The sequence below is a fragment of the Vombatus ursinus genome, unplaced genomic scaffold (genome assembly GCF_900497805.2).
Source record: "Vombatus ursinus unplaced genomic scaffold, bare-nosed wombat genome assembly UNPS02014821.1, whole genome shotgun sequence".
Taxonomy (NCBI): Eukaryota; Metazoa; Chordata; class Mammalia; order Diprotodontia; family Vombatidae; genus Vombatus; species Vombatus ursinus.
Genome location: NW_020954599.1, coordinates 870,029 through 893,526, shown reverse-complemented (window position 1 = coordinate 893,526; position 23,498 = coordinate 870,029). Strand labels below are relative to the sequence as shown.

General features: G+C 42.3%; 1 protein-coding gene across 4 annotated transcripts in view; it reads left to right on the top strand.

Moving 5' to 3' along the window:
• The window catches only part of RAP1GDS1 (Rap1 GTPase-GDP dissociation stimulator 1), a 214,008-nt gene that overhangs the window by 167,668 nt on the left and 22,842 nt on the right, over nucleotides 1–23,498 (top strand). For 2 of the 4 annotated variants that reach the window (XM_027837596.1, XM_027837594.1), the window contains 6 exons: nucleotides 10,642–10,767; nucleotides 16,287–16,430; nucleotides 16,622–16,753; nucleotides 17,690–17,824; nucleotides 20,154–20,279; nucleotides 21,096–21,232. In XM_027837596.1, coding sequence (XP_027693397.1) covers nucleotides 10,642–10,767; nucleotides 16,287–16,430; nucleotides 16,622–16,753; nucleotides 17,690–17,824; nucleotides 20,154–20,279; nucleotides 21,096–21,232 — 800 coding nt within the window. Of the gene's footprint in view, nucleotides 1–10,641; nucleotides 10,768–16,286; nucleotides 16,431–16,621; nucleotides 16,754–17,689; nucleotides 17,825–20,153; nucleotides 20,280–21,092; nucleotides 21,233–23,498 lie in introns of all 4 variants that reach the window. The other 2 variants (XM_027837595.1, XM_027837593.1) reach the window with 1 other exon arrangement.

The following is a 23,498-nucleotide window of genomic DNA, read 5'->3' as shown; positions in this document are numbered from 1 at the left end:
CCCATTGAGAAGGCAAGAAATGTGGTATCTGTTACACGTGTGAAATCATGCAAAACATATTTCCATATTAGCCAAGTTGTCACTGCCTTCCCCCCAAAAAAGGCTAGAAAAATAAAGTTAAAAAATTATGCTTCAATCTGAATTCAGACTCCATAAGTTCTTTCTCTGGAGGTGGATAGCTTTTTTCACCATAAATCCTTCAAAAATGTCTTGGATCATTGTATTGCTGAGAAGAGCTAAGTCTTTCATAGCTGACCATCATACAATATTGCTATTACTGTGTGCATTGTTCTCCTGGTTCTGTTCATTTCATTTTGCATGACTTCATATAAGTCTTTCCAGGTTTTTCTGAAACCATTCTGCTCATAGCACAATAATACTCCATCACATTCATGTTCCATAATTTGTTCAGCCATTCCCCAAGTGATGGGCATTACCCAGTTTCCAATTCTTTGCCACCAGAAAAAGAGCTGCTATAAATATTTTTTGTACATATAGGTCCTTTTCCTTTTTCTTTAATCTCTTTGGGAGACCTGGTAGTGGTATTGCTGGATCAGAGGGTATGCAGTTTTATAGCCCTTTGGGTGTAGTTCCAAATTGTTCTCCAGAATGGCTGGATCAGTTTACAACTCTACCAACAGTGCGTTAGTGTCCCAGTTTTCCCATATCCTCTCCAACATTTGCCATTTTCTTTTTCTGTCATGGTAGCCAATCTGATAGGTGCAAGGTGGTACCTCAGAGTTATTTTAATTTGCATTTTCATAATCAGTAATGATTTAGAGCATTTTTTCATATGACTATAGATAGCTTTGGTTTCCTCATCTGAAAACTGCCTGTTCATATCCTTTGACCAATCACAACTTTTTATGAAATATTTTCCATGTTTTTTTTTATTTTTGGTTCATTATTTCTTTTTTAAATCCCTCAAACAGTGCTTTAAACATAGGCAGTCAGTCATTAAGTAAATGAATGGATGGTCAGGTAGGTAAATTAGATCAATAAGAACTAAGTAATAGGAGTTCTGATTGGGCTACAAAGGATAATTTGGGGGGTACTTCAGGGTAGGATGGATGACTAGCCAGAAAGCGGTATGAGGATTCTGGGTACTTGGGGGCAGGGAAAAGGAAATAGGAGAATACTATAAATAAACTTTGGCCACTTTGCAGTTTTATCTGGGGCCTTAATGGTAGCTGCTGTGCTAATGGAAATCATCTCCTGTGCTCCCCTTAGGTGTTGCCTGAGTTGATACATCAGCATTCATTTGGAAAGCAGAAATCTAACACTCCCCAATTCAGCCCAGGTATTCCAGGCTGGTAGTTTATTGGAACAAAATGAGACACTTATGGGTCATTCATCAGTTAACAAAGAGGGATTTACTTAGCTCTACCAATGGGATAGCCAGTGGATAAGCGCTGAGATGATTCAGCTAAACAAAGCTCCCTTGCCTGAGTTGCTCTTTATGGTCTGTTAGCCACACCTCAAATGGATTAAGGAAACCAAGAATTGATATCAGCAGCCTGAGTCAATCAGGTTTCTCCAGACGGTTTCATTAGCTTTTAAGCCTCACTTGTATGAGAGCAGGGGCTAGGATATTGCCTACACACTACGCCTTAGTCCTTAAGGTCCTCTAGGGCATAGGTGTCCAACTGTGCCCCAAAACTCACAACCAAACCGTATTAAAATGTAATTGGAAAATGTTTTGCAAAATATATAAAAGTAGGATATGATGTAGAGAATGTTAACTTGTGGTTTTCTAAGTCAATATGCAGCAGAGGACCTTGAGTTTGACACTAGTGTACTAGAGCACCTTCTATCACTTAAATAACTTCAGGACTGTTACTAGTCAACCCTGACCACAAGTGTTCAAGAGGCCCAGTACAGGCAGCATTGAAGGAGGGAAAGAAAAACTATAATAGGAGCACAGCAAAAACATTTATTGGCTTTCTGATGAGTGACTGAATATGGAAGAACAAAGACTAGAAATCCCGGTCTTTGCACCTCAGCTCCCTTTGTCCCCCTGGAACAAGGCCTGGGTCTTAATGGGGTGATGCCAGGTCTTTGTATTAGTATACCCTATCATTGTAAAGGGGTGACCATGAGCAGCATCAAGAACAGAAGGGCTGCAGCAGAAATGATAACTTTTGCTGCACCCATCCTCAGCAGAAAGCTGAGAGCATTGCCCTATTCCACCACTCACTCCCTGGCCTTCCAGCCAGGACCTTCTCAGATAGAGAGACGATGGAAGACACAAAGTGTTTACCCCACGAGGGATCTCTGAGGATCCACCCTCCCTTCTCATTGCAGAAAAGCACTGCCATCTCCCAACAGCATCCCCCTCTGGTGCTTAAAGCCCTCCATGGGGAGTAGTTGTACAGGAGCCTAGATTATAATAAGCTGTGGCCCTGCCTTTGCCATGCCCCATCATGGTGCCTGCTCTTCTACCTCTAGCCAACCCCAGTCTGCTGCCACTGGGGCCCATACCATGCCCTACCCTGCCAGGATCAGCTGCTACCCCCTTTTGCCAGGGTCTTGAGTGCTGTCTAGAGTGCTGACGTTGCCCCCCCCTTTTTATTTTTATTTTTTTTTGACAAGGCAGCTGGGGTTAAGTGACTTGCCCAGAGTCACACAGCCAGTAAGTGTCAAGTGTCTGGTCAGAGACTAGATTTGAACTCAGGTCCTCCTGACTCCAAGGCCATGCTGTATCCACTGCGCCACCTATTTGCCCCAGATGTTGCCCCTTTCTGCCAGCGCAGGATAGCTGCCATTCCTGGGACTTGAGTTCTCCTCCCCTATCTGTGCTAGCTACAGCATTGCTTCTCTGTTGTAGGGATCTGACTCTCTTTCTCTCTGCTAAGACAGAGTATTATCTTAAGCCTGAACTCTGTTGCATTGCTTGGGTTTGATTCTTCCACCGTCTGCCTATGCCCTAATCTTTCTTTTCTGTGCAAGGAATTGCTGTCAGCCTGCCTCACTGTCCTCCTGTGCTTGACAGGAGCCTGCAGGTGATGCTACTTCTGGGCCCTAACTCTGCTATCCTGTCCTGGGCCTGGCTATCTAGAGTGTCCCTGCCCCTGCCTGGTCCACCATAGTTGGTGATGTTAGAAACTGCCGTTCTGGACGAATTTGGCAATTCTGGGCAATCATACCAGGGCCTTAGTTCCCCTTCCTGTTAGTGGTAATCTTCCTGCTGCCAGTTGGCTCAGAGGACTCCAGAACTTCTGCCATTCTGATCTCACAAGGCCTGCCACTGAGACTTTGAATGTCCGGCTCAGGATTGGTCACCTAGGTTCAGGGAAAGACACAAAACCAGAGTCCTCTAGGCCAATCCATGTATTCTGTCTGCCATGTACAAGCAGTAGCTATTTCTACTAGGGGCAGAAAAGGATACCAGATGTCTATGGTGTGCAGGGGTCTGTCACTGGAAGCTCTGGACAAGAGTGAAAGTGAAAATGAGGAAATCGAGGTGCAGAGAAGTCAAGCGACTGGACCAGAAAGTCCAGTGCTGAGATATGCAGCTCAGACCAGTGACTCCTCTGTTCTCACCCTTCCCTGCCTGGGGGAGGGGTGCCTGGGTCAGGGTGATAGAAGAGGAGGAAGTACATAAAATGTGCACGTGTACCTCCCCTCCTCCAGACACACATACTGTCTTTTTTTTTCCTTAATTATTGGTTACAGTATTCAAGGATTTCCCCATTCCTAAATTAGGACCACCTATTGTAGCAATTTCAATGAAGGTGATTTTCAGTGAGTTTTAGGCATTTTAAAATGAAAAGACTCAGTCTGTCAGTTTTGCTTGCACACTTCAAGTTCTACATTTGATAGCAAAAGCCTCTGTAAGTGAATGTTTTTATGGTAAATCAAGGTCTGTGGGGGGAAGGAAAAAAAATACACACACGTGTGCAGTTTTAGCATCTAAATGAGATTTTTTAAAAGGATGTTCTGTGCACCCAGCCAGTCCAGGCCTCTGAAGAGCTGGTAATGGGGGGCAGGAGGGGCTGCTGTGATCCTCCAGAAGTGTCCAGATTACAATAGTAGTGTGGCAGCCCCGAATATGACTCCCTACCTTTGTCCTCTTGTACAGGGAAAGTCCTGTTTCCAATGTGTATTAGGGATCCTTCTTCACTTTTCCAGGTCTCTGGGGGAGGAGGGTGATGACTGATGGGGAACCATCATTTCCAGATCTACCGTTTGGATTTTTGAGCACTGCAATTGGTTAATGGGGTAAAAAGAGAAAGAGGGGGCTATGGGGAGGGTCTCACTCATCCCATGGATGACTGTGAACCTATCCTCAGAACGAGTCTGTTTTTCATGGCTTTGCCTGGGTTTTGAGAAGCCCTCCCCAGCACCAGTAGTCATGAGCTCATAGAAAGAATAAAGGTATCCAAGTGCATGGCCTGAACTTTGGATTTAACCTGAAACATACTCAGAGCCTTTTATTTAGTACCTCCTACATTAGAGTGTCTTGCATCCATGATGTGGGCCAGTAAGCAAGTGCCTGGGCCTAAAACCGGCCCTAACACAATCCCCCAGGACCTCTAGAGCTTGACTCCAAAGAGGACTGGAGGTCTGCTCTACTTATCTAATAGTTGGGGTGGTCCTCAATTAGCTGGAGTGCCTGCTTTCTTTTTAACAAACTCCTTTCATCCTAGATGTTTTTATCACCCGTTCTTTCCCTTACTCACAAAAAATCTGGCTCTTTCTGAAAGACGTGGCATCCCTGGACCCCTTCTTGACTGTGAACTGTTCCTTCTCATGTCCCCAGACGTGCTAGGCCAGGACGAATCAGCCTGACCTCTGCTGCTTCCACATAATAGAATGGCTTCCAGTTACTCAAGGACTCTTTCAACAAGCTCAGTCCTGGGTTGTTGTCTCCACCTGCTCTTCCTCTCTTGGGCACACACACAGGGACTTCACAGTATGTGTTCATGAACCCTTGGCCTCCTAACTCACCAGCCTCACTAAATCCCATGACTTAAAAATCTTCATCATTCCACCTCATATATCCACAGGGGCCCTCATGCCTTAGATCTATATAGATTTATATAGTGCCTTAAGGTTTGCAAAGTTCTTTACAAATATTATCTCATTTTATCCTCATAACAACTCTGGGAGAGGTAGCTGTTGTTATTATCCCCATTTTACAGATGAGTAAAATGAGGCAAATAGAGGCCAAGTGACAGCTAGTAAGTGTGTGAAGCAAGATTTGAACATGTCTTCCTGGCTCCAGGCCTGCTGCTTTGTGTACTATGCCATCTAACTACCATTATCCATAACTATGCAATAGCAATGATAGAAACTCTGTAGTTACCCCTTATTAAAATCTCGTGTTTTTCCATTCCTGCCTCTGCCTTACTATTTCTGATTCTGTTCTTGTCATCACCATGACCTCCAGCCCCTCTATCCCTCTCTGTTTCCACATTCTCTCACCTTTCCTCAGGCGTCACAGAACCTCTCTTCAGTCTTGCGCCTTCTCAGAAAAAGAAGGTCACCCAGAGAGAGCTCTCTCAACTTACCTGACTGCATCCTCTAAAACCCCTGTACATCTTCACCTAGCCTCCATTCCTTTGCTGCTGTCTTTGAGGAAGAGGTGGCCCTTCTCTACGTTATGGCTAACCCCTTGATCGCATCTTCTGCAGCATCTTGCCCCCTTGGTCATTTCTTGTCTCATCTTCAGTCTTTCCTAGCCACTGGCTCCTTCCTTACTGCCTATAAATATGCCAAATCTGACTCCTCATTAAAAAAAACCTTCAGTGAGGACCCCAAATCCTCTCAAGCCATTATATTCTACGTCTCCTCAGGTTATCTATTCCTCCTGCCTCCACTTTCTTAATCCTTATAATCAGTTAGACTTCTGACTCCACAACTCACCTGAAATGCTGTTACGATCCAGGGTTGTATCTGTTCTCATCCCTCTGTCAGAACAAATCATTGAAGTTACCAATTGTCTCTTCTTAGTTGCTGTGAACTTTTCTCAGTTCTCATGCTTCTTGATCCTTCTGAAGTAATTCATCCTTTTAACTATCTCTTTCTGAATGCTCTTTTATCACTTAGCTTCCATGACATCACCTTCACCTCATTCTTCTCCTGCCCATCTGACCATTCCTGTTCCTTCTCCTTTGCTGATTTATCCTCTATCTCCTGCTCCCCTCAAGACTCTGTTCTTTCTGCTCTCCATTCACCAATGAATCTTATGTGGTCTCATGGACTCATTTGTGGTCTCTATGCAAACTGCTCCCTACTTTCTTTCTCTTCCCTCTCTAATTCATTGCACACACTACTGCTAAAATAATCTTCCTAAGCCTTGAAGATGTCACTTTCTTGTTTAAGACCCTTCAATGATAGGGGCAGCTAAGTAGCAACCCTTACTAGTTGTGTGACCCTGGGCAAGTCACTTAGCCCCAGTTGCCTCACCCAAAAAAAAAAAAAAAAAGAAGAAGAACTTTCAATGGCCCTGTATTGCCTTAGGATAAAATATGAATACCTCATCCTGGTGTCTTAGGACCTCCACTTTCTGGCCTTGACCTGCCTTTCCAACATTTTCTCACATTCCTTACACATATGCATTTCACATTCCAGCTGAATTGGATGAACTGCTAGTTCTTTCTAGAACTTCATATTCAAGCTCCTGTTTGTACCAGCTATCCCCCTGTGCTTAGAATGTACTCTTGTCTCATCTCTCCTCAGAATATTTTGGTTTCTTCCAGACCAAGGTCAGACATTACTTCCTTTGTGCCTTCTCTGATTCCTTAGTTATTAATTCTTTCTCCATCCTTAAATTCATTTGTATTTACTCATCTCTTTACATAGTTTGTGTTTCCCTTAGTAGATTAAGGGCTCCTTTGGAGAAGGAGCTGTCTTCTCTCTCCCTCCTGCCCCTGGCCCAGTACCTAGTACAGATTTGTTGAATTAAAATAGAGAAATAAAGGGAGAGAGATGTCTTTGTAGAAAGTCATTGTGATTTGATCTGGGACATAGGGTACTTGAGGGAAGCAATAAGATACGTCTGGAAAAGGGAGAATGAAGACAGACTATGTAGGACCTTGATTATTAAACCAAGCAGTTTGCATTGTATTCATCAGAGAATGGGGAACCTATTTAAGGTCTTTGACTAAGTAATGATATAATGGCAGATGTTCTCGAGAAAGGTTAATGAAAGCTGTGAAGTATGAAATGGGTTAGAGAATACAGTAGACTAGAGTCAAGGAGACCAGTTATTGTGATGATCAGAATTGGTGGAGGCCCCAGAAGGAGATTACAATCACAGTAGGTGTGCTTGCTAGGGCTTGGGGGTAACAATTGTTTGTGTGAGGAAAGGGACAGGGGTATAGGGAAAACTCCTAATCTGAGCGTGGAGAATTGTACTACCATTGACAGAAAAAGGAATTCAGGAGGAGTAATAGATTTTGGAGATGGAGAGATAGTGGATTCAGTGTATGTTGAGTTTGAGGTGCCAATGGGATGTCTAGATGGAGGAGATAACCCAAAGGCCTTTGGAAAAACAGATCAGGAGCTCACTGGAGAAAAGGCTGGCCATATAGGGTTGGGAGTCATTCCCATAGAGGTAAGGGTTGAAACCTTGGGAGTCCATGATGGGTATAGGCCAGGGTGGGGAACCTGCGGCCTTGAGGCCACGTGTAGCCTTCTAGGCACTTGGGTGTGGCCTTTTGACTGAGTCCAGGTTTTACAGAACAGATACCTTTGTTAAGAAGATTTGTTCTGTGAAGTTTGGATTTAGTCCAAGGGCCACACTTGAGGACCTAGAGGGCCACATGTGACTCAAGGCCACAAGTTCCCCACCCCTGGAGGCTAACAATTGAGAAATGCTTGCTTTATGGTGATGAGAGAAGAAAGAGCAGCCAGAGATAGAAGAACCCAGGTGCATACCCTCGGAGGCAGCGTGTTACAGCAGAAGCATTGGTTCTTACGTTAGAGGATCTGGATTCAGATCCTCCCACTGAGGTTTATTACCTGTGTAGTTAGCCCTGGGTTTCAGTTTCCTCATCTTTAAAGTGAAGATGTTGGACTTCCAGCTCCAAATCTATGATCTGTGGCACAGTAGCCAAGGAAAGAGCATTAAGAATGAGGGGCAGCTGCTCTAAGGAATAATTAAAGTCATTTACTTACTCTGAGGAGTAAGTAAAGTAACGAGCCTGAGGAAAAGCTGTGTCGTGTGGCGGTGAGGAGGTCGGGGGTGGCCATCTGAATGGAAGCCGAATTAGAGGGTGCTGAGGAGTGAGTGAGACCAAGTAATAGAACCGTTCTTTCCAGAAATGGGGAAGAGAGGGAGAATCAAAGGGTTTCATGAACTCTAGCCCTTGGAAGCACCCCAGGGGCCACTCCTTTGGGTGTGGAAACCAGGGACCAGAGGGGTTAAGTGATTTGCCTGAAGTTGCACAGATAGTAAGTGTCAGGACCAGGCTTCAGACCCAGGGCCAGTGACTTTTCAGTTCATTGCCCTTTACACCGCACTACAGAGATGATAAGTCACTCAAGGGGAGGGCAGATTGTAGTAGAACTCGAGCTTGAAACAAGCTGTATCAGCAAGATATTTATTTATTGGGTCAGCTCCCTTTTCAGTCTGAATATGTGTCTGTCCATACATGCCTCACTGGTGATTCTACTGCCTCTCTTCTACATACCGGGTAGATAAAATGGATCTTGACAGGTCCCTGAACAGTGGAGTTACTTTTGGTCAAAATGATGTCAATTTTTATTTAAAATTGTAGATAATGAAAAAGAAACGGTGTTGTCATGTCATCTCAGATGATTTATGTTTTATATAAGTTTATATAATTTTATATTTATATGTTATATATACATATGTGTTGCAAAATAGGTTTTTAACTATAATATTTTAAGGCTAAGAAATGATTATTTGAAGAAAATACAATGTTGTACAGTCCTAGAAACCAGAGTTTTTTTCTCTTGCCAAGAGAGTCACCTTAAAAATGCTTTATTTTAAATTCAGCCCTCACATCGTATTAGAAATGAAGCTTCTTGCTGAAGGGCTGGTGAAAATCTAGTGACATTTTATTCAAATGTCAGCGTGTCCTGGCCGTGTTCCATGCTGGTCATATCACTCTGCCCACCTGAATTTCCCCTGAAGGATCAGTTGGAGATGAAACCCTTTAACTCCCATATTAAATAGCAGTACATTGTGGCTCTGTGCTGTCAGACACAAGCTAAGTACAATCCCTGGGGCGATTGTGGAGGTTTTATGTTGGTTTCAGTTTGATAAATGTTTTGGGCACTGGGATATGGATTGGAAAAGTGAGAATGCAGGGATGTTAATACCATGTTTTGATAGAGAAATGAAAGCCCATCACTGGATACAAGACTACTTCAGCCATGTCCGAATTGATTTCATGCTTCTGAAATTAATTTCATTTCAGCAGTTGCCAGGAACAGAGTAACGGTAGACAATACGTAGGCTTCACATCATCCTCATCTGGGGCAAACTGTCTCCTTTGGAGGAATCATGGTTCTTGCAGAGCTTCAACCCCCGGGGGGTTGGCAGAATTTATTGAAAAGGCGCCACCTTCGACCTTGTCCCTCCCCCCACTTTGTGAAAATAAGAGGAATCCAACACACACACACACACACACACACACACACACACACACACACACACACCCGCACACCCACACATGCACAGGCACACGCACACTGTGGAGCTAGTTTTCATCACATTGGCACTTTTCTGCCAAGCACTTCAGCTTACTAAAAGCAGCAGAGCATGGTTAGGCTCAGACCTGTTCCCAACAGTCAGTTTTCGCTGTTGTTCCTCATACCTGGAGAGCACTCCTCTTTGGCCTCCACCTCTTAGAAATTCCTGGCTTCCTTTGAGACTCAGTTCAAAGGCCTTCTTGTGCAGGAAACTTTTCTTGGTCTCTTCTCTCTGTCCACACCCCACCCCACCCCAGGGTTACCTCGGGTGTATCTTTTGTGTATGTGTGTATGTCTGTGTGTGTATGTGTGTTTGTGTGTGTTTTAGCATGTCTCCCCATTAGATTGTAATCTCCTTGAGGATTTTTGTTCCTTCTTGGTATCCACAGTACCTGGTAAAAGTAAGTACTTAATGAATGCTGGTTGATTGGTTGATTCCTGTTTCTAGTGGTACTTTTTAACATGCTGTAGAGCTATATCTTCTTTCCCTGGACCTTCTGCCATGGAGGAATGGGTTCCCAGAAGGTAAGAGGTCAGAATCCGTATGAGCGTGCCTCGTCAGGCCTACCGGTGGTAATGACACCAGAGATAAGAGTGTTAGCCTTGTATCTTAGCAAAGCAAAATGAAGTCAGGCATGGCTTATTTTTTCCTCTTTGATGGAAAGCCTTGAAAGTCTAGATGTATAACTTTATAGTTTCACTGTTGCTATGACAACCTATACATTATTCGACTATAGAGGTTTAAAGCCTTGAGGATGATGATCCAGGTCAGCACATTTTTCCCTAAGCCTCAGATGACTTCCCTTTCACTCAGGCAGCATTAAGTTTTGACTGAATTGTTCCTGTCTTTTAAAGAGTATGTGCATCTGACTCATAGTACAGAGTGACCATGGAATGAATGAATGAATGAAATAGAAAACAATTTCAGAACTTTGCTTATTAACTGTATTTTTCAATTCTCTTCTTATTTTGCAGAGTCGAGTAAAGAGCAGTTTGCATATACAAATGTTGCAGAAGAGTTGGTAAAACTCTTCAAGAAGCAGATAGAACATGATAAAAAGGAGATGATTTTTGAAGTTTTGGCTCCTTTGGCGGAAAATGGTGAGGAAATAGATGGACCTTCCTCGGTGATCATGCCAGGGTGGGGAACCTGCGGCCTGAATCCAGACTTCACAGAACAAATCCTTTTATTTAAGGGGATTTGTTCTGGGGATTTGATTTCAATCAAAGGGCAGCACTTGAGGACCTAGGGGGCCACATGTGGCCTTGAGGCCGCAGGTTCCCCACCCCTGAGTCTTTTTCAGCCTCTGCTAAATTCTGATTTTTAAAGCAGTACCTGAAGGCCTTTTTAAGGCTTTCTATGCACACCTACCATATTACCGTCAATTTAGAATTAGAAAGTGATATTGGACATATTGGGATCCAGACTGTCATTTTGTAGGTCAGACACCTGGGGATTGCAAAGACTAAGCTACTTGTTCAAGGTCAAACTTGCAAATCAGCAGAGCTAGGATTCAAACCCAAGTCCTCTGGCACTAAATGCAAGGCCTTTTCTACTCTGTATACGACTTGCCCTCTACCTCTGAGGTGGTCTGTATTAGCTATTTTGGAGCTCTGTGTACCCTGAATGTACAGAGCAGACAATTTAGACCTTTTTCACCAGCCTTATGTCCCATGTGTCTTAGAATCTGTGGCGCACACATCTGTACTTTGCATGGTCATGTAGTAAATACTTAATGCTGAAGAGAGTAAGAAGAATTTGCAAGGTCATCCAGAGCTGGAAGACACCTTGGATTTCATCTGATCCAGCTCCCTCATTTTATAGATGAGGAGACTCAGGCCCAGAGAGATTGAACATGCCCACGGTCACACCGATGGCATAGTGCATGATGGTCAGCGGACCATCAGGTTAATCATTTTTAGTTTATCCGTAACAATTGATCCTCTAGTAGAATATGTGCTTCTTAAGGGCAAGTACTGTTTCTTTTTTGCTTCTTTCTTCCAGCACTTTGCACAGCACCATGCACCTACTAGGCAAATAGTAACTATTCAGTGAATTAAACTTGTGACAAGGGGTTCAGAACTTTCTTGTGGTTCTTTTCTAATTCTTTCTGTCAAGAATACTCTGATCTTTTCCGTGATTATTCCCATTCACAAAAAGTTTGCTTTGTTAGTATAGAACGGGTTAGGGACCCTTCAGCCCCAGAAACAACTCTGTTGTCATTGCAAGTGAAAATTAGTTTCTTTATTGGGTTTGACCTATGAAAGAAGAGCACAAGAAAAGAATACTTGCAAAGAAAAATGCTCTTTCCTCAAAAAAAAGACCTGAAATGTTGATTAGGACTAAAATTCTTAGGCAAGATGAAGGAGGATAATTTTCACTTTAACATCTTCACCATTATAATCCCTTACTAATCCCCTCACTCATAACCAAATCAAGTTTTTCTTCATTATGTATGTGCTTAAAAAAATGTGATTGATATTTTTTAATTGCATGACAGTTCTCTTTTTCTTGTTAGACTTTCTTGCTAAGTGCTAGTGATGGCCTTATGATACATAATTTTTTTCCTGGATTTGAATTTTTTTTTTTTAATTTTTAGGCAGTTGGGGTTAAGTGACTTGCCCAGAGTCACACAGCTAGTAAGTGTCAAGTGTTTGGTCTGAGGCCGGATTTGAACTCAGGTCCTCCTGACTTCAGGGCCGGTACTCTATCCACTGCACCACCTAGCTGCCCCTTGGATTTGAGTTTCACATACAAGCACTATGTCTAATGTTTCCTAGAATATTTCAGAATTGTGACATTTTCACCTCTTTGTCATCATCGTCCCCTGGCCTGTTTTACAACTCTGCAATGAGCTGCAGACTTTGTCAACTCATTAGGGATGCTGCCTACATATCTAGGCACCTATAACATGTTATTCCTTGTGTTACAGCCAGCTCTACCTGCAGTCCTTCAGTATCTGAGTATGGCAGAAGGTGGTGCAACCACCATTCTAAATAATCATGTGTTCAACCTATGTATTCTGGATTTTATTCCAGAAAGACCTCTTCCATCACAATTTTTAATTCGAGTCAGAGCACATTTACAGTCCAGTATTCTGTAACCAAGGAAACGCCCTACTTTCAGTGTTCCTCAGTGCAAATGCACCTATTTAAAAATTATCCTGGTTGAACATTCTCTGTATTCTTACATGAACTTTGTGGGGTCAGTGATTTAGGGGCAAGGGAGAAAAAAAGAAATTTTGCACCAGCAACTAACCAGGTAGGTGACCATGAAAAGCATTAATAATTGTTCATGATTTCCTTAGTCATGGTCGTTACGCTAGGGAAGAGGACGCTGAGGAGGGAGATCAGAATTGCTCAGCCCAATGAAGTAGCCCTGTTCTTCCTTTCTAAAGACCTGCCTGTCCGGCTAACTCCAGTTACTTGAGGAACTCTTAGCAAAATCAATAGAAGTACTGGTGTTTCTTTTGAACGGATGCAACAAAGGTGATCTGTAGGTCGAATTGAGTATCGTGAGTGAATGATTAATTCACTTACAAAAGACAAACACAGACATTGTAGGATTAATAGCATTCGATTCAACAAATGTTTGTTAAGGGCTGACTTTATGCAGGAGCAAAGGATTTAAAGATTGGAAAGGACAAAGCGTCTCTGCTCTCAGTGCTTAGTGCCTTGTTGGGGTTGGGGAGAAGCATTCAGCAAGTTTAATTCAGTCATTATTTATTAAATCACCTATCATGTGCAAGACAGAAATGGAGAGCAGTTCAAGTCTGCTGAGGGGATTCAACATATAAATAAATAAGTGCAAGAGAGAGAGAGAGAGAAGAAGAGGAGAAGGAGGAGGAGAGAGGAAGGGCAGAAGAGAAAAGACCTGTTCTAAGATCCTGAATGTTGAAATTCTCCTTTCTGACCATAATTTTCCACAGTTTCCTTCTTCCCTTCCTTCCAGTTCCACTTAAAACTAGTCCCGACCAACTCAGTGGCAGAAGACCCGCAGTTATGGGGGCAAGCTTGACGCCTTGCCTTCCCCCATTTCTCCTCCCCCTGGCTCCATCCTCCCAGAATGATCCTTGGAAGCCAGCAGGCATCCTTCCCCACTTCTCCTTTCCCTCACCTCTTTCTCTGGCCCTGTTCCTGAGTAGCTGAATAAAACTGGAAGAAATTTGGAACATCATTGACTTGATACACTAAAAATGTGTGTGATTGAACACCTAGTGAGTGCTCACTGCTGCACAGTCAGCCTTTTGTCTCTCACACCTGCATTCCCCAGCATAGCTATTCTCGACTCTACTCTCTCTTCCTCTTTCTTCTCTGATGGTAACAGGCTAGAGCTGACCAGGACAGGCTCATTCTTCTTATAATAAAGGAGACACTTGGAGTCCATATCACGGTTAACAAAAAGGAGGCTTACTTAGCCATAGGAGAGAAAGGCCTTTCATGTAGTCTTGGACTGGCTGAGCAGAGGCTTCCCTGCCTGCCCACTGGTCTGCCATTCAAGCCTCAGGGCCCAGCAGGGACTCCTCATGGCTTTTTGTACTCAGTGGCCCAAGTCCCTGGAGCCTGTTAAATCTGGAGGAGAGCTTCAGTGTCTTTTCAGAAGAAAAAAGTGGCCCATCCCCCATCTCCAAGGGGCTCCAACAGACGTTCTATCACTGCCCCAATCCATCTTCCACTACCCAAGTAATCATCCTGAGGGCACATCTCTGACGATGTCATTCTCCTTCAGGGGTTTTATTTTGTCTCTAGAGTAAAATTCAAACTCCCCTTGAGCCCTTTACAATCTGGTTGTAACTTTTCTAGGCTGATGCACCCTCTGGTCCATACACAACATCCCACCTCTGTCCCTGCCGGGCCCCCATGTCTAAAACACTCTCCCTCCTCACCTCTGACTCTTGGGACACGTTCCAGCTTTCCAGGCTCAGCTTAAGACGCCTTCTCTGACTGCCCACAGTGGTAAATGCCTAACCTGAAGTCGCTTTGAATTTTTTATGTATCTTGTATTTACTTATCTGTGAATGTGTTGTGTCTCACCCTCCCACCAGTCAAATGTCAGTCAGTAAACATTCATTAAGCCCCATCCTCTGCGCCAGGCATTGTGTTAGACACTAAAGATACAAAGAAAGGCAAAAGACAAGTATGGGCTCTCAGAGAGCTCACTGTCTAATGGAGGAGACAATATACCCACAGCTATGTGCAGACAGACCACAGATGGGATAAACTGGAGGGAAGGCCCTCCTATGTCCGTTGACCGTGTGGCTTGTATATTTATATGCCTATGGCCTAGCACAGGCGTGGCACACACGAGGTGCTATGTGGATGTTTATTGGGATTGTGTGAGTTGCTCTAAATTGAATTTTACAGATAGCTGGTTTCCCTTTCATAGTTTCTTTAAAACAGATTAAAAAGTGCAGAATTGTATTCGATAGCTACTTTAATGTGTGTTCTTTGTTATTCTACTTTACATAAAATGATTTTAAGGAATTAAATTGTCCTTTTGAAAACCATGAGTGTTTTTAACCTGTGTCATAATCTCTGAATAATAGAGGTAAATCATTACATGTATCCGACCCTGAAAAAGAGGTGGATTAGGAATACTGAGTCACATTGAGGTGAGATAGAAATGTACACGCATTTTTAAAGGGAAAAATGTTCACGGAGTTTTGCTGTTGTTTTCTGCTCTTCTTGGAGTCTTTAACTCTATTAAATAGGCTCATCATCAAAGACATAATTGCTAGACTTTCCTTTTTCTTCCTAAGGCAGCTAGGTGGCACAGTGGATAGAGCTCTGGACCTGGAGTCAGGAAGACCCAAGTTCAAATTCAGCCTCAGACACTCATCAGCTGTGTGACCCTGGGCAAGTCACTCTAGCCTCTGTCTGCCTCAGTTTCCTCATCTGTAAAATGAAGATGATAATAATAGCACCTGCCACCCAAGGTTGTTGTGAGGATAAAATGAGATAATATGTGTAAAGCAAACCTTAAAGTGCCATATAAATGCTAGCTGTTATTTTTAAATGATTGCTTATGTTAGGGCTCTTACTTCATCTCAACCTCAGAGGTGTAACGCTCCCCACCTCCACCTTTGAAGTGTCTGGTCTCCGTCAGACTTGGCTTATGCCCTCTTCCGTGTGAGGCCTCTACTCTTTCCCCCGCCATCTGCGGGTGGCTCGCCCCAGCCCCCTTGCCAAAGCTACCCAGAGTTGGATTCGTGTATTTCTACTATCTACCGACATAAGTCCGTGTTCGCTTCCCCATTAGAATGTAAGCTTCTTGAAGGTAGCTTCACACCCCCAACCCCTCTCATAGCACCTGGCATGTAGGACCTGGCTTGTATGCGTGCTCTGAGTGTTGCAAATTATTTCATATGTTACCTCATTTGAGCCTTCCCACAGCCCTCTGAGGTAGGGGCTGTTATTAGCCCCATCTTACAAATGAGGAAACCAAGGCACAGAGAGGCTAAGCGCCCTGCCCAGGATGACACAGCTAGTTAGTGTCTGAGACAGAATTTGAACTCAAGTCTTCCTGACTCCAAGTCCAGCACTCTATCCACTGTACTCCTTCACTAGCTGGCTGCCATAGGCACTTGTGGATTAACTGATGGACTCATAATGTTCCTCAGATGCTATTAAGTTGCAGCTGGTCGACGCAGGCCTAGTAGAGTGCCTCCTGGAGATCGTTCAGCAGACCGTGGACAGTGAGAGAGAAGAGGATATCGCTGAGCTCAAGACGGCCTCTGATCTGATGGTTCTACTCCTTCTCGGAGGTAAGTGGCACAGACATGCTTTCCATGCCCTCCAGAGAAGGCACATTCTTCTGATCACTTTGCTTGCTTTTCCTCCAACGGTATTTATTAAACATCCATCTGCTCGTCCTGGGCTCTGCAGAAGTTTTGATAGTCTCTGAGATATCCATTAAAACTAACTGCTTTCCGCTTGTTCAATTGTGTGTATGCAGATGAGTCCATGCAGAAGTTGTTTGAAGGAGGAAAAGGCAACGTGTTCCAAAGGGTCCTGTCTTGGGTTCCTTCCAATAACCATCAGTTACAGCTTGCAGGAGCTTTGGCTATTGCGAATTTTGCCAGGAATGGTGAGTGGTTCGATACTTTTTTTTTTTAAAACTCCCACTTGTTGACATGAAATTTGACAATTTTCAGGAAGGACCCAACATTTCTATCCATTGTTTGAAAATCCCTGACTTTCCCTGGGGAGCGAGGATGTTAAGCAGACTCCTCCATATCCCAAGGACACGCTAGATAGATGGTTTGCCTTTTTCACCATAAGAGACTGTCTGATTTAGGGGAAATACTCCTTTGGCTTATGCTTTTCATTCAGATTTGGGATCCCCAATACTCAGAGTGGAGTCATCTTTCAGATATTAAACTCCCAGATTTACAAATCACCTGAATCTGAGTATTGTGTTCCATGTATATAACTCAGTTCCTTTTCTTGGACCTACAAGCCAGTTCTCTGGCTTGGGTAGTATTTAACAGTAGCTTAGAGGCACCAGATATTTATGCTTATTTCTAAGATTAATAATAATAATAGCTAACATTTATATAGTGCTTTAAGGATTGCAAAGCACTTAAAAATACTGTCTCATTTTATCCTCACAACAACCCTGGGAAGTAGATGCTATTATCTTACAGATGAGGAAGCTGGGGTAGACAGGTTAAATAACTTGCCTAGGACCACATTTTTCCTCAGTATCCAAGGCAGCTTTGAACTTGGTCTTTCTGACTCCAAATCTAGCATTCTGTTGACTGGATCAGCTAGCTGCCCAAGGACCTGTTAGACTTGTCATAAGTCTGGTTTTTTTTTATACTGTATTTAGGAAATTCGGGGGGAGCGGGGAGGTTCACTGCTGGTTTTATTCCAGGTAAGTGGTATGATAAGTGATAGGTGATATATTCCATTTTTACTTCCCTACTTTTGGGGGAAACTTTGATTGTAAATATGCTCTTAATAGCACGTTATAGGAACTCCCCTGAGATAGGAAACAGTATAACACTTTAATTTTCTTCAGATGGAAATTGCATCCACATGGTAGACAACGGAATTGTGCAAAAACTTATGGACTTGTTGGACAGGCATGTGGAAGATGGAAATGTCACTGTTCAGCATGCAGCCCTGAGTGCCCTCCGAAACCTGGCAATACCAGGTAAGCAACAGGTTTAAGAATATCTTTGCAAAGAAATTGCTGTTTGTGATTGATTGATGCACCTACCTAGAGAACATGCTTATTGCTATTCTTACTATGTGCACAAGGAAGCTAAGCAGTAATGTCAAGGGACTTCCCTCAAACCATGGAACACAAGGATGTGTGCTGACCAGGCTTCTGTTGCAATCTCCATCCCTCCTCCCAGGGAATCTATCCCTCCAAGGACCTCAGTCCGCCATCTTGCGTCAGCCTTGACTCTTCCCACCCCACACAATCAGATGTCCACTGGTGTTGGTTCTAGCTCCACAGCATCCCTTCGGCCCACTTACATGACCGCTAGTTTAGTCACTGTCCTTCCTCCTCACCTCCTAATGGTCTCCCTGCTTCCTGTTTCTCTTCTTTTCGGTCTCTCCTCCACATTGCTCCCAAAATAATCTTCCTGGAGCAGAGCCCTGACTGCTTAATCTTTGGTGGCCCCTGTCCTACAGGATAAAGTAGAACCTCTTATTTAAAGCCCTTCATAGTCTAGTCCTCACCTACCTTTTCAGCTTTATTTTATAATACTTAGAATAATAATTTTTTAATACTTTATAATATAATACTTTGAATCAATACTTTATAATATAATATAATAATATTTTATAATACTCCCCTTCTCACACCCTACATGCCAGCTAAACATGCTTCCTGTAGCTAGCCCCTTGAATCAGCCTTCCACCCCCCCGCACCCATGCCTGCCCACAGGTTGTCTGCCCTCTTCACCTCTGACTCTTTAGGATCCTTCGTTTCCTTCAAGGCACAGGCCAAGTGCCAGTGAGAGGCCTCGTGATTCACCCCAGTTGTTAATGCTTCTTCTCATCACCTTGCATTTACTTCTCTGTGTCCATGCCATCTCTGTCCCAGGAAGATGTGAGCTCCTTCAGGGCATGGCCTATTTTGGTTTTCTCTTTGTACCCACTTGATAAATGCATGTTGAGTTGAATCATACAAATGCTTTACCCCATTATCGTCCTTTGTTATAAGCGAGGGTAGCATCACACAGAGACAGGAGCCAGGGGAAGGCCATATTCCTTTCCTGCAGGGTTTATTCTTTGATAGCATCCTTAACTGAAGAAAAATAGAAGAAGAAAAAAAATAGAAGAAAACTTTTTACATAATTGGCACCCAGCCTTTGAAAATCCCCATGAGTCCTTGAGAGCAAGGAGCCATCAGGCTGCCTAGGGAGGGGCAAACTGGCCCAAGGAGGATGATAATGGGGGACGTGAAGCACCTGTGTTCATCATTGGAGGGGTTGGGTCTAGGAGTGGCCTCTGTCCTTCCAACCTGGGCTAGATAGGAAGACCTAATCTCAAGAAAAAAAACAAGAAATCAAGGAGAAAAAAATCACTACAGAGCTATCCTTTGGAATTAAAGGATTTCTAGCTACCAAGTTTGAGTTTTAAATTTATTTGCTTTTAAACTTCTGCATGGATTAATCTGGATGTGAATGAGTCCACATGAATTTGCAGTTCTATAACTTTGGTTTGTACAAGGTTTGTTGTTGTTGTTGGTGTGTGTGTGTGTGTGTGTGTGTGTGTGTGTGTGTGTGTGTGTGTATACACACATATGGTTGATTTCATTGGTGCCTCCTGGTGAGGAAACTCCCTCCACCAATGCAAATTGACAACTGTTCTTTTTTTAAAACTTTAATTTTCATTCTTGTTATGAACTTAATCATTAACAAACAGAAACATTCCAAAAAAAACAAAGAACCAAAAAAAGAGGATTATGTATAAACCCATGAGCTTCTGTTAGGTGCATATTTTTTTAAAGTACGTATTAATTCAAACAGTAACAAAATTGCCCAGTTAGTATCTCCTTCTGAACTTTTCTTCTATGTATTTTCTAGTGTTACATTGAGGCTTTTCTTTCTCTGCTTCTCTGCTCATTTTCCACTAAGTCATTCCCCATCAGCTAGAAGCCTTCCCCTGTAACAGATAATTATAGTCCAGCAAACAATATTCTCCGTGTCTGAAAAGGTAGGTCTTGATTTGCCTTTCTAGTCTGTTGTCTCTGCCAAGAAGCAAAAAGCATGTTTCATCCTTGGTAATAGTAGCAGCTGTTCTACAGACAATTTATAGTCGTGGAGAGTTTCTTGGGGGACTGAGAGGTTAAGTGATTTGCCCAAAATACTTTTTTTTTAAAGTATGCTTTATTATTTTAAATCATGGAAAAGCACCCAGACTATCTCTGGAAGTGAAAGTATGATAATATACTAGTCATGTAAAATCCAAATTCCGTTTTTATTAAAAGGAGTGTTTTTGTTTTGTTTGGTTTTTTCTCTTTCTAGTTGTAAATAAAGATAAGATGTTGTCAGCTGGTGTTGCCGAAGCAGTACTGAAATTCCTCAAATCTGAGATGCCTCCTGTGCAGTTCAAACTCCTGGGAACATTAAGAATGTTAATAGATGCACAAGGTAAAAATAATTTTCAACCTAAATAGCTCTTTGTGGCCTAGTGATCTCTTACTATGGCTTCTAATTGAAAAATGAATTTTATTCTGTATTCACACTTATAAAAAGAATTGAGGTAAATGTGTCAAATGAAATATAAAGACAGTTATCTTAAATCAATTCAACATGCTTGAATATAAGTTGCTTTGCCTTGGACATTCCCAACAATTATACTGAGCTATTAAAATCAAGCTCTATTCAGTATTATACTTAATTCCTTTATGTAGCCATTAATCCATCAGATATTCATTATAAGCGAGTCAGGAAAATGCCCATCTTTTTTATTCATTTCCATGTCATTTTTTATGTTGTTTTCCTTTCTACCTCCACTAAATAGGCTAAGCTTGATAAAATTATTAAACTCTTATTGAAAACACAACAAACAGCTTTCTTTTTGCAAAGCCCAGCCTTGGTGCACTCCTCAGTGATGTACATTGCCTGTAATACTTTGGAATGTAGAATTAAATTAATGAAACATTTCCTTAAATAGAGTGCCTTTTGCCTCCCTCAATACCAGGGTGCCCAGGTACTAAAGGGCCACGAATTTTACCCAGAAGAGGATGAAGGTATCAGTTGTTAATCATTTGCATTATAGGGTATGCTGTTTTGGAGCAGACCAAATAACCCAGTTGGGCAAAGTGTTCTGAGGTCTCATTTGCATGGAATGTTTTTGCATTAAGTCTGCACTTTCTTCCAGCCTCATAATATTTGCGGATTGCTTCAGCTGAATCCCTGATGCTCTTCTGCCCTTTGTACTCTGCCTTTTTTCCCCTATAGTAGAAGCTGCTGAACAGTTGGGGAAGAACGTAAAATTAGTCCAGCGTTTGGTGGAATGGTGTGAAGCCAAAGATCATGCCGGCGTCATGGGAGAGTCAAACAGACTCCTCTCTGCCCTCATCCGACACAGCAAATCGAAAGTAAGTTTGCAAGTAGGGGCTGCGAAGACTTTGGGGGAGTCCAGTACATGCCAGATCAGCCTATTCCGCACAGGCAGTGTCAGAGAAGGCAGAATTCAGTTCTTGACATTTGTCAAATGCCTAAGGTTTAAATGGTCATTCGTAACTACTTCTGCTCCAGACAAAAAGATGAAAGAATGAGCCTCTTTCTGATCATTCTGTGACAGAATGGCTTCAGTATTTCATCTGTCAGGTGTCTAATGCTGTCATCCCAATACCTTTCTTTGGGTCTCAGTTTAAAAAAAAAATGGCAGCTGGCAAGGCACTGTGCATATTACCTTACATGTCGTCATTGTGTGCCGTGATTTATTATAATTTCCCTCACACAAACCAAAAAGCAGTATTAAAGGTGGGGGACTGGCAAACATTTGATCATTGTAGACACATATGGAAATAGCGAAATGCAGGCAAAAGAGGATTGGCCATTCCATGTGGGTTTCTTAGTTCTTTCTTTTTTGTTTCACACGCTTTCTGAATCCTCCTTTTTTTGGTTCTTTCCTTGCTGTTAGCACTTTCTAGAATAAAGGCAAGCGAAGAAAGATAGTCTCAACTCAAATCCAGCAAGTGTTGTTACTTGTCAGCGCTCTAGGAAAAGAGTCAGCAAAGGATGTTGAAACTAAAGGCTGATTTGCGGTTTGGGGCACATCAGTGAATCTTATCTTTCATTCTGTCAATCAGCCATGTACTTACTAATGTGCTGGTGCATGGGGGATGCAAGAAATTCAACATGATTCCAGGTAGCCCCATTGAGGGATAAAGGAACTATAGGGAGCATCTAGAAAAAAGCCCATGAAAATGAATTATTGGGACTTTGCTATCACTTGGTAACATTAAGTTTGAAAGATGCAACATCCAAGCTGGTTTTCACCCGTGTGTGTGTGTGTGTCTGTGTGTGTGTGTGTTTGTAATTAATATGTGTTGCCACTGAGTGGCAGATGCCTTAATATTCATAGTCTGTGTTCAAGAGGTTTCCCTAAGATGAACAAGACTTTTGTAGGCTGTCTTTCTGATTTAAGTACTTAACAAATATTTTCATTCTAATTTATCCATTTTTTTTTTACTTATCACTAAATATAGCAAATAAATATTGACCAGTAAATTCATGTGGAGGAAACTCTTCAAGGAAATAAATACTCCAGATCCAAATGGGTACCTTTCTCACCCATCCTTGTTATTGGTCATAGCTTGCCAATAGTGTTTGTTTTCCTCCTAGACTTACACTCAACTGTTCCTTTCTACCTCATTTTGAATCCTATCTTGAAGCCAGACTCAAGTTCACCAAGTTTCAAGATTGTTTGATATCATTGTCTCCCATCTGTTATGGTTTCTCTCTGTCTCAGCCACAGACAGCCTATACACTGTACTTAAACTATTAGAATAAATTAAAGGAAGAGACTTAATTTGCCTTTTGAGTATGCCTAATTAGTTAGGAAATTCAGTTCTGTCTCTGCCTCATTTAGTAGAGAACAGAGAAAGTAACTACATAGCTATACCTTACCAAGAGCATAATAAACCTCCTGGTGACCACTCTGTCCTCCTTCTCCTTTCATTGCCAAATAAAGTAGTCTAGATCTGGGGCAGCTAGGTGATGCAGTGGATAAAGCACTGGCCCTGGAATCAGTAGGACCTGAGTTCAAATCCATCCTCAGACCAAACACTTGACACTTACTAGCTGTGTGACCCTGGGCAAGTCACTTAATCCCAATTGCCTAAAAAAAAAAAGATTAAAAAAAAAATAAAGTAGTCTAGATCTGATGATAATGATCATCAGTCCAAAAACACTTGATCATTTATGTGATACCACCACTTCTGTATCTCTTATCTAACTCCAGCACTGTTTTTTTTATTGATCCCCACTCTTTTACAAAAACACTTTTTTAAATAATATTTTTATTTTTTTCCTTAATCACATGTAAAAACAATTTTAACATTATTTATTTTTAAGTTTTAAGTTCAAATTCTATCCCTTCCTCCTTCTTCTCTCTCCCCACTCCCTGAGATAGTAAGCAATCTAATATAGGTTATACATGTGCAATCATGTAAAACATATTTCCATATTAGTCATTTTGTGGAATAAAACTCCAGCCAAAAAAAAAAAAAAAGGAAAGAAAGTGAAAAATAGTATGCTTTGGTCTGTATTCAGACTCCATCAGTTCTTTCTCTGGAGGTGGATAGCATTTTCATCATGATCCTTTCAGAATTGTCTTGGATCATTGTATTGCTGAGA